Here is an 11960-nt window from a genome sequence, read left to right on the forward strand (position 1 = left end):
AAGCTGTACTACAGTTCTTCTGTCCTCCAGCCTCCCACCTATATTCTAACAGCAGTGAGTGAAGGGACTGTACACATGCTGTGGCCATAGCACAACCAGTCAAACTTGCCCATTGTCAGTAGGCAATGGGTCAATGGGAGTGTGCCACAACTGTGAGCCAAACGCTTGGCTGGCAATCATGTATTTTAATAAAAAAAAAAAAAAAAAAACAAGGAGGCATTAGGACTCCTGAACACCTGCAAGCCACTGCTATAGCACGCTCTCAAAAGCAATTCACCGTGGGTCACTTTTCAGAGGGCGGTAGACAATGCCACCCTAAATAAGAGCCCTAAAAGTTTTCAGTAGTTTACCGGTTATCCTGCCACAGTCAAATGACTAGGTGCTTTTCCTGCTCATGCTGCAAATTCACTCAGTTTACAACACATAGCTGAGTTTTCTTTTCAGCATAATTGATACTGATTGAAGCAGGCTTCTGTTACTGACTCCAGCATCTCATAGAAACACTAAAACATGACGAGTGATGGCAACAGAAGATCAAGTGTTCCATCAAGTCTGCCACTTTTTACATTTTTTTAAACTTTTTATCTGTGTGTAGATCTAGGTTTGTCCCATGCATGTTTAAATTCACTGCCTGTTGATTGACCCAGTACTTCTACTTGAAATCTGTTCCAAGCATCAGCCACTGTAAAATGTTACTTTTGAAGAGTAGTTTTAGGCCATGCCTTTGTGGTTTTTATATTACTTTGATCAACTGTTCAATCAACTTTTGTCAAATGGGCTATGTAGAAAATTGTTGGCTGAACAGTGCTTGCATCCAATCAGAATTTTCATTAAATTCAGGTTTGACAAGTTTCAAGTAGGATTCACCAAGCCTTCAGTGAATCAGACCTGGGCGGATGCACTTATCCGTACTGATGGCTAATTTTGATTAAAAGTAACCCACGATAAATGCCTAGTGGCTCCCCATTCAGGCTCATAAGGTCCAATTAGGGGTGGACTGACCATTTGGAAACTCAGGCACTGCCCGAGGGCCCGGGGTCAGTAGGGGGCCCCATGAGATGCCCCTGATACCTTTTTCATAGGCTTTTTTGAGTTTGGGCAAGGACACAGGGGCCCCATGATCCCCTATTGCCCGGGGGCTCCATGAGTTGTCAGTCCGCCCCTGGATCCAATGAATTGTATGATGCTGACTAGTGAGGGTGCAGGCTGGGGAAAGGTTCATCCAGACCCAAAGCACGCTGTAGAAATAGGAAAAGACAGCCTGACCACCTCACGCCTTGCCCGGCCCAAGTGGTTAACAGATAAAAGCAGCCTCAGCTCGATTATTCCAAGCCATACCCCCAACATGTTTCGCTCTGCCCCTTGACCATGCCCTGGGCATGGCTTGGATGAATTGAGCTGAGGCTGCTTTTGCCTGCTAACCACTTGGGCCAGGCGAGTCGTGTGGCGGTTGGACTATCTTTTCCTATTTATACAGTTTCATAATAAGAAGTTTAGACAATGAAAATAAATAATTATTACCTTTGATAATTGGAAAAGCCTTGTGAGAGACAATCATATTTGTATAGTGTATACAGGTTTTGTATCTTGCTGAAAAATTTCTGTGACTGGTGAAGTTTCTGCCTTTTTTTCAATAGAACAGGTAATAATCCCTTCTATAGTATGTACTGCAATTGAATGTTGCTGTAGTCAGAGTAAAAAGTTGCTTCTGGGGATGTTGGGAGGATCACAAGTCATTCTCGCTCAGAGATCTCCCTGACTATGTTCATTATTTTCTATTAATTTCAGCTAAATGGCTAAATGGTTAGCACTTCTGCCTGGCAGTACTAGGGTCGTCGGTTCAAATCCCAACCATTTACATGTTCTCCCTGTGCCTGCATGGGTTTCCTCCAGTTTCCTCCCACACTCCAAAGACATGCTGGGAGGTTAATTGGCTCCTGTCTAAATTGTCCCTAGTATGTGTATGTATGAATGTGAGTTAAGGACCTTAGATTGTACGCTCCTTGAGGGTTAGGGACTGATGTGAATGTACAATATATATGTAAAGTGCTGCATAAATTGACGGCGCTATATAAGTACCTGAAATAAATAAATAACTACAGCAGAGAACTGCTGTTACCATTGGAAAAAAAAAGGTTTTCCCAGATCATATTCAAATGTAATACAGCAACAGAGGAAGGTCTGCTTGTGTGGGTTTAGCATTATTCATATGATAGTTCTGCTAAGGCTTCTTATAGGTTTGTTTGAACAAATCCTATAAGATAAAATCAAGCTTGGTGAATGGCATTATACAATCACACAAAACACTATATAACTTACACATCACTGATGTATGGATCCCTTGGATCGGTCCTGTGTTGTCAGCTTGATTCCTTGTGTCTTACAAGCCTTTAAACACTTTGCTTGTGGACTTCAATTTCAGCCATAAGCGACAGATCACATTCTGGTTAATCCATAACCTCAAATATTGATTCTGTGTCCTGTCCTCCTCTCTGCAAACAAAAGCGAGTCTCCAAAATACTGCAGCCCTACGTGGGATGGGACGAGGACAAGTGTGTATAAAACATAAATAAACTCCTGATCATCTGAACATTATACAATAAAATACAATACACACTTGTTACCTACTAATCAATACCTAAATCTTGGGACGGGTCGGAATATCATTTATTGCTTACTATTCAGTATTAGAGTCATTCCATTGTTGTGTAAATTTCCAACTGGTCTGAGGGACTCTAAAAAAAATAAAAGCACTACATGCAGCTATATTCATCCTTTGTACTCTTTTATATATACAGTGGGGATCGAAAGTTTGGGCACCCCAGCTAAAAATTTGTATTAATGTGCATAAAGAAGCCAAGGAAAGATGGAAAAATCTACAAAAGGCATCAAATTACAGATTAGACATTCTTATAATATGTCAACAAAAGTTAGATTTTATTTCCATCATTTACACTTTCAAAATAACAGAAAACAAAAAAATGGCGTCTGCAAAAGTTTGGGCACCCTGCAGAGTTAATATCTTGTACTGCCCCCTTTGCCAAGCTGAGACCTGCCAGTGTCATGGATTGTTCTCAATCATCGTCTGGGAAGACCAGGTGATGTCAATCTCAAAAGGTTTTAAATGCCCAGACTCATCTGACCTTGCCCAAACAATCAGCACCATGGGTTCTTCTAAGCAGTTGTCTAGAAAACTGAAACTGAAAATAGTTGACGCTCACAAAGCTGGAGAAGGCTATAAGAAGATAGCGAACCGTTTTCAGATGTCAATATCTTCTGTTCGGAATGTAATTAAGAAATGGCAGTCATCAGGAACAGTGGAAGTTAAAGCAAGATCTGGAAGACCAAGAAAAATATCAGACAGAACAGCTCGCAGGATTGTGAGAAAAACAATTCAAAACCCACGTTTGACTGCACGATCCCTCCAGAAAGATCTGGCATACACTGGAGTTGTGGTACACTATTCCACTATAAAGAGATACTTGTACAAATATGGTCTTCATGGAAGAGTCATCAGAAGAAAACCTCTTCTACGTCCTCACCACAAAAGTCGAAGTCGAAATCCCCTCTTCAGAGCTATCACAGCTCTAAAGAAGGGAGTTCGACTCCCGAAACGCATCAGCTTGCCAACTAGATGGTTCCAGGATGGGACACTACTGCCCTAGACTGAAATGTCTAGGATACATGCCTGTATTCGTATTCCATTTGAGAGTATTCATGTGTCTTTGAGGCTTTAATAAAATTGTATTACAGTAATGCACAAGGAGTGTGCTCCCTTTTATGTGGTTTTATTTACAGTAATCTGGATAAACGCAGATCTGAACAAGGGATAAAAGAACAGACGGCATATATTGTATGGTGTATATGACTAAGCTAAACCATTAGTTACACACAGCAGTTTGTATATACCTATGCACCCAACCACATTACTTATTGGCACTTTGGGTCTCACCTACATATATGTATCCATAGAACAGTGCTTCTGTCTAAACTAAAATAGAGAGTCCTTAAAGGGCTGGGAGACAAATGTAATAAGCATTGGAGGGTTTAAAAAAGCCTAGCTGACAGGATATTTTATTGTAAATTAAAACTTTAAGATATTATAAATAAATACAGTTATGTTTGGCTTGGCAACTTGGCTCAACTGATTTTTATCTAAATTTGTATTCATTCTATATTTGTTTGAAAACATTGAAATAAATGCAAAGGCAACTGAATCATCCCAAAATTTTGCCACGAGAAGTGGTCATATGCTGTTTTGTAGATACATAATAGCTGTTAAAGCTGAACTTCAGCTCTCCCTTCAATTTGGAACAGTTGCACTGGCTCCTCTCTTGTATTAAATGTTCTGATTTCACTGCACACTGAGCATTTGACACGTTGGAGTTGCAGCAAGTCAGAGTCTGTCATTTCTGGATTGGAGAACATCCAACATCAACTAGCTCTTTCCTTCCCAGTCTTATTGTATCTGGCCCACCCCTTTCATTCATTGGATTTCAGTTCTTTTAACCACTTGCCCTCTGAAAGATTTACCCTCCTTCCTGACCAGGCCAATTTTTGCTATTCGGCGCTGCGCTATTTCAACTAATAATTGCACGGGCACGCAATTCTGTACCCAAAACAATGTATGTCTTTTTTTCTTCACAAATAGAGCTTTTTTTGTGGCATTTGATCAATACTGGGTTTTTCATTTTTTTGCACTATAAACAAAAAAAGACCGAAATTTTTGAAAAAAAAACCCCTATATTTTCACATTTCTGTTATAAAAAATATCCAATAAACTAAAATTTTGGCATAAATTTAGGCCAAAATGTATTTTGCTACATGTCTTTGATAAAGAAAAAAATCCCAATAAGTATACAGTCAGGTCCATAAATATTGGGACATGGACACAATTCTAACATTTTTGGCTCTATACACCACCACAATGGATTTGAAATGAAACAAACAAGATGTCCTTAAACTGCAGACTGTCAGCTTTAATTTGAGGGTATTTACATCCAAATCAGGTGAACGGTGTAGGAATTACAACAGTTTGCATATGTGCATCCCACTTGTTAAGGGACCAAAAGTAATGGGACAGAATAAGAATCATAAATCAGACTTTCACTTTTTAATACTTGGTTGCAAATCCTTTGCAGTCAATTACAGCCTGAAGTCTGGAACGCATAGACATCACCAGACGCTGGGTTTCATCCCTGGTGATGCTCTGCCAGGCCTCTACTGCAACTGTCTTCAGTTCCTGCTTGTTCTTGGGGCATTTTCCCTTCAGTTTTGTCTTCAGCAAGTGAAATGCATGCTCAATCGGATTCAGGTCAGGTGATTGACTTGGCCATTGCAAAACATACCACTTCTTTCCCTTAAAAAACTCTTTGGTTGCTTTTGCAGTCTGCTTTGGGTCATTGTCCATCTGCACTGTGAAGCGGCGTCCAATGACTTCTGAAGCATTTGGCTGAATATGAGCAGATAATATTGCCCGAAACACTTCAGAATTCATCCTGCTGCTTTTGTCAGCAGTCACATCATCAATAAATACAAGAGAACAAGTTCCATTGGCAGCCATACATGCCCACGCCATGACACTACCACCACCATGCTTCACTGATGAGGTGGTATGCTTAGGATCATGAGCAGTTCCTTTCCTTCTCCATACTCTTCTCTTCCCATCACTCTGGTACAAGTTGATCTCGGTCTCATCTGTCCATAGATGTTGTTCCAGAACTGTGAAGGCTTTTTTAGATGTCGTTTGTCAAACTCTAATCTGGCCTTCCTGTTTTTGAGGCTCACCAATGGTTTCCATCTTGTGGTGAACCCTCTGTATTCACTCTGGTGAAGTCTTCTCTTGATTGTTGACTTTGGCACACATACACCTACCTCCTGGAGAGCGTTCTTGATCTGGCCAACTGTTGTGAAGGGTGTTTTCTTCACCAAGGAAAGAATTCTTTGGTCATCCACCACAGTTGTTTTCCATGGTCTTCCGGGTCTTTTGGTGTTGCTGAGCTCACCGGTGCGTTCCTTCTTTTTAAGAATGTTCCAAACAGTTGTTTTGACCACGCCTAATGTTTTTGCTGTCTCTCTGATGGGTTTGTTTTGTTTTTTCAGCCTAATGATGGCTTGCTTCACTGATAGTGACAGCTCTTTGGATCTCATCTTGAGAGTTGACAGCAACAGATTCCAAATGCAAATAGCACACTTGAAATGAACTCTGGACCTTTTATCTGCTCATTGTAATTGGGATAATGAGGGAATAACACACACCTGGCCATGGAACAACCAACAAGCCAATTGTCCCATTACTTTTGGTCACTTAACAAGTGGAAGGCACATATGCAAACTGTTGTAATTCCTACACTGTTCACCTGATTTGGATGTAAATACCCCTTACCTGACTGTAAATTAATTGGTTTGTATGAAAGTTATAGCGTCTACAAACTATGGTGTGGATACTGGAATTTACACAGCTTTTACTTTCTGATTACATTTCTTTAGGTGCTACAATGCCAGGGCAGTACAAACACCCCCAAATGGCCCTTTTTCAGAAAGTATACACCCTAAGCTATCTGATGTATCTTTTTACACAAAGCAGTTATTTAAATGGTATATTGCTCACACATGCCATGGGTATATTTGGAATTACATCACAAAATATATTATGCTACTTCTCCTGAGTATAGGGAGACCACTTTTTGGCAGACTAGCTGCATATAGCAGCCCCAAATCCAATTACCCCTTTGAAAGCCTGATGGTGCATAAATTCCTCATTTGACTTCCTCACTACCTGAAATACCAGGATAGAACCAAACCCCCCCAAATTCACCCTTTTTGGAAAGCAGACACTCCAAGGAATTTAATAAGAGGCATAGCTAGTAAAAGTATTTTTTTCTAGAAAATTAATTTGAACCCTCAAACGTTATATATGTTTTAAAGCAGACACCCTAGTGAAAAAAATGGTGGGTGTTTTTTCAAATGCAATTTTTTTATAAAAAATACACTTTTTTGAATTTAATGCACAAAATCACAATATATTGGCCAATTGTTGATAAAAAATATAAAAAGGTCATAGTATGCCAAGTAAATAGATACCACACATGATATGCTTTAAAACTTCACATGCCCCATGCAAAGCAACATACCACATACATTTTTAATATCCATAGGCGAAGATTTAAAAGCTTTTACAGGCCACCATTTTAGATTTACACAGGAGGTCTAGTGATAGAATTAATGCCCTAGATCTGACATTCGCTGTGATACCTCACATGCATGGTGCAACCGCTGTTTACATACCGACACGTTGCCAACATCTGTGTACACCGTTGCATGCAGAGGGGAGAAGGCGGGAGTGCTTTATTTTTTGTGTTAGTTTTTTTTTTAATTTTTACTCTGTGCATTTCATTTTTTCTAATCACTTTTATTGCTATCAAATGAAAAGTGATAGCAATAGGCAGTGACATATTCTTTTCTGAGAAATCTGGGGTCTATTAGATTCTAGATATCGCCTCTGCCCTTAAATCATCTGATCTCAACAAGATCAGTGTGATTAGATGTTTTCCCAGTCTAAAAATGGCGCTGTTTATATCTGGTGAAATCGAAGTGATGAAATGCTCGTAGCTTCCGGTTTCTTAGACTATTCTGGTCTCCGATCAGCTCTATGGTCAGCTGGCGGAAATGCCGACTGCATTCTCAGGACTGCCCAATAAAGTCATGGAAGGCACCGGGGAAGGGGGGCGATCTCCTCCCACTGCTTGTAAAAGCAATCCTGTGGCTAATTGGCCACTAGGACTGCTTTTACATAAAAGCCGATCGCCGGCAAAAAAAAATGATACCAGGATGATACCTGATGATCCTGGTATAACCACTCAAAATCCAGTGATGTTCCAGTAAGTCGCTGGTCCTTGTTGGGTATATATGTTATGTTTTTTTTTTTATGCAACCTGTGGGCTGAATGAAAAAAGAGGAGGAATCTCTGCCAGAAAAATTGTGTGGTATGCCCATTAGAATGTAGCGCCCTGCATCCACCCACTTCTAATGTTGGGCATATATGAAATGTTCTTTTTTTTCCATTCAGCCCACGGGCTGAATGAAAAAAAAAGAACCTAGCATTCCTCTATTCACATCGATCGATGAAGAAATCTCTGCCAAAGCTTTTTTTTAAATATATGCCAAAGCATAAGAATGATCGACCCACTAACCACCCCAGGCCCCCATGCTTGGGCATATGTTTTTTTTTAAACTGCGGATGAAAAATCTAATCCAACAGTGCTGCACACACTGACGTATGTTCTGAGAGCAAGACCCTGTTGCTGTCAGAATAAACAGATCGGTCCTGCAGCTGAATGGCATTCCTGCAAAGAAAACAGCAATGGTTAACAATAAAACAGTAACAATAAAACAGTAGCTCAATAAAACAACAACTATTTTTGTTACAATTTTATTTTTATTTTTTTTTTTACTTTTTACTTTTTTTAAAAAACTTTTTTCTTTTTTTTTTTTTAAATTGTAACCTCCAGATGTTAGGGTCTCTGAAAATGCGATAGCCAGTTTCCTGACTACTTAACAGCTTTCGAGACCCTGTGTACATACAGTTATGTTCAAAATAATAGCAGTCAGACATCACTAACTTGATCAATCACTGTTTTTGGTAGAAATGATATTTCTACATGGCAAATAATTTACTAGCAGGTGTAGTAGAGTAATAGAAATCCAACAGACCCAACAGTCATGACATGCATGCTGCTGATTCTGTGTAATTGAATCACTAATTGAAAGGGGCATGTTCAAAATAATAGCAGTGTGGAGTTCTATTAGTGAGGTCATTCATTCTTTGAAAAACAGGTGGCAATGTTTGCCCTTATTTAAGGAAGGAAGGCAGCAAATGTTGTACATGCTGGTTACAGTGCATTTCTCTCTGAAATTCTGAGGAAAATGGGTCGTTCCAGACATTGTTCAGAAGAACAGCGTACCTTGATTAAAAAGTTGATCGGAAAGGGGAAAACATATAAAGAAGTGCAGAAAATGATAGGCTGCTCAGCTAAAATGATCGCAAATGCTTTAAAATGGCAACCAAAACCTGAAAGATGTGGAAGAAAGCGAAAAACTACCATTCGAATGGATAGAAGAATAGCCAAAATGGCAAGGACTCAGCCAACAATCAGCTCCAGGAAGATCAAAGAAGGTGTAAAGTTACCTGTGAGTACTGTTACATTTAGAAGACGCCTATGTGAAGCCAAGCGATCTGCAAGAAGACCCCGCAAAGTCCCACTGTTGAAAAAAAGATATCTGCTGAAGGTTACAATTTGCCAAAGAGCACCTTGACTGGCCTAAAGAGAAATGGCGCAACATTTTGTGGACTGATGAAAGTAAGATTGTTCTTTTTGGGTCTAGTGGCCGGAGACAGTTTGTCAGACGACCCCCAAACACTGAATTCAAGCCACAGTACACTGTGAAGACAGTGAAGCATGGTTGCACAAGCATCATGATATGGGGATGTTTCTCATACTACGGTGTTGGGCCTATTTATCGCATACCAGGGATCATGGATCAGTTTGAATACATCAGAATACTTGAAGAGGTCATGCTGCCTTATTCTGAAGAGGAAACGCCCTTGAAATGGGTGTTCCAACAAGAAAACGACCCCAAACACACCAGTAAATGTGCAACATCTTGGTTCCAGACCAACAAGATTGACGTTATGGAGTGGCCAACCCAATCCCCGGATCTTAATCCAATAGAAAACTTGTGGGGTGACATCAAAAATGCAGTTTCTGAGGCAAAACCAAGAAATAGAGAAGAACTGTGGAATGTAGTCCAATCATCCTGGGCTTGAATACCTGTTCACAGGTGCCAGAAGTTGGTTGACTCCATGCAACACAGATGTACAGCAGTTCTCAGAAACAGTGCTTATACAACTAAATATTAATTGATTCAAAGGAAAGCAAAATCTTCAAACATTTTTCAGTTTATATAGTGAATGTTTGAATTTTTAAAGAAGAATACAAACACTGCTATTTTTTGAACAGTCTAATATTCACTTTTCTTCAACTTTTTTTGAGGAACAACACAAATTTGATATATTTTTCTTCATGTTTTGATTTGGAATAGAATGTGTAGTGTTCCCAATGCATTTGTGTGTATGGAAATAAAAGCTATTAGAAGGATTTTGAGCTTTATTCACTTTTTTCAATACACTGCTATTATTTTGAACACAACTGTATGTACCGTAGACTGTGTTGTGCTGTACCCTCTACTAATACTCCACTAGTGTATGGTAGCGACGGAAGCAGTCCCTTAGGCAGAGACCAGGATAGTCAGGACAGGAGGGACAGAAAAAATGGGTGTCAGGACTGATTCTGTGCCTGCTACAGACACAACATTTTTTTTGGGGTGACTTTTGGTTTGGGGTACCAGGAATGGCATCAGGAAAATGCCTCCCATGCAGCCAGCTCACTGCATCTGGGTTGGGGGTTTGGGCAACAGCACCTTCCGGACACAAAAGGCCCATGATGATCTCTTCCTGTAATTTTAGGGAGGATCCACTTCGTCCAATTGCTTTGTAAAGCACAAAAGCGTTGTACAGAGCCAATTGAAATATACAGACACTTTTTTGTACCAGCATCTGGCTTTACAGGAAACTAAGTACTCCATCATCTGGTCATTGAAGTCCACCCTTCCCATGTTAGGGTTATAGTTGTGGACACAGAAGGGATTCTCAACAACACCTGCTGCAGTGGAAATTTGGACGGTCATGTCTGCATGACCGGAAGACAGGATGAAAACATCCTGTTTGTCCTTCCACTTCACTGCAAGCAATTCATATTTTTCAAGCAGGCTCTCTCCCCCTTTCTAAGATGGGTATTTACAAGCCGTTGTGGGAACCCCCCGGCAATTAGGTCGAATGGTGCCACATGTGCCAATACCAAGATTGTACAAATGTCTAATTAGTGGCACGCTTGAATAAAAATTGTCCACGTATAAGTGTTATTCTATATGGAAAAAGAGTGACACCAAGTGCCAAACTATCTTGCCATTGCTCCCCATGTAGTCTGGGCATCCGGAGGGCTCCACTTGACTATCTCTTCCCTCGTAAATCCCAAAATTACATGTATAGCCTTTTGCCCTCTTATACATTTTGACTGCATATCTTGCTAGGGAGAAATTGAATGCAAGGCGGCCATAAAAATGAATGAGGAACTCATCAACGCAGATGTTTTGCTGGGGAGTATACACATCTGCAAATTTCTGGTTAAGGTGATAACGAGGGGCTGAATTTTGTGGAGCCTGTCATATTCAGGGTCACCCTGAGGATGGCAGAGTGTATTGTCGTTGAAATTCATAAATCACAATATATTCTCATAGCTATGCCTGGCCACGTACGGATGCTGCAGGACTTGTGGGCTGCCAATCAGGATTTGCAAGCACATCCGGAAAGACACTATGGGCTCTACGGGTCTGTGTGCAAATTCTTGGTGGCTGCAGGACACTACTTGTGCTAGCCACCGCACCAGCTTGTACTGCAGTTATGGGACTTGCCACTTCACCAATCGATACTGCAGTGCTGGTATGTAAATGACCAGAATGTACTAGGCCGCTGGTGCATGCCAGTTCACCTATAGGTAGAGCAGCACTAGTACTAGCACTCTGCTGCATATGAGAATCATCATGCAATTGTAACACCTCAGCAACCTGGGAACGGGTTCGGGTACGCCTGACCTTAGGGACCTCAGGGACCTCTACTCCATCGTCTGAGCCATCTGTCAGGGTGCCGCTGCTCTCTACAGGTTCGTATTCTAAGCTCGATTCTTTCACGGAGGCTTTCCCTTCTCTCTCATCTGACATACACTGCGGGAGAAGGGGGGGTTAAGCAGGTGCAGGGGGTGATCCCACTAACGCTGTGTTTTTGGGGATACTATATTATTGTGAACGCTGATATAGTAATGATTTGGTTAAAGATATTGATCCGT

At 40.7% G+C, this 11960-nt stretch overlaps 1 protein-coding gene across 1 annotated transcript in view; it reads right to left on the reverse strand.

Moving 5' to 3' along the window:
* Nucleotides 1–2446, reverse strand: part of PROC (protein C, inactivator of coagulation factors Va and VIIIa) — a 67333-nt gene extending 64887 nt beyond the window's left edge. The window contains exon 1 of the mRNA XM_089665602.1: nt 2320–2446. Coding sequence (XP_089521728.1) covers nt 2320–2323 — 4 coding nt within the window. The 5' untranslated portion in view covers nt 2324–2446. The remainder of the gene's footprint in view (nt 1–2319) is intronic.
* Between the last annotated feature and the right edge of the window lie 9514 nt (nt 2447–11960).

The sequence above is a fragment of the Staurois parvus genome, unplaced genomic scaffold (genome assembly GCF_062004578.1).
Source record: "Staurois parvus isolate SC_StPar_1 unplaced genomic scaffold, SC_StPar_1.0 ptg000049l, whole genome shotgun sequence".
Taxonomy (NCBI): domain Eukaryota; kingdom Metazoa; phylum Chordata; class Amphibia; order Anura; family Ranidae; genus Staurois; species Staurois parvus.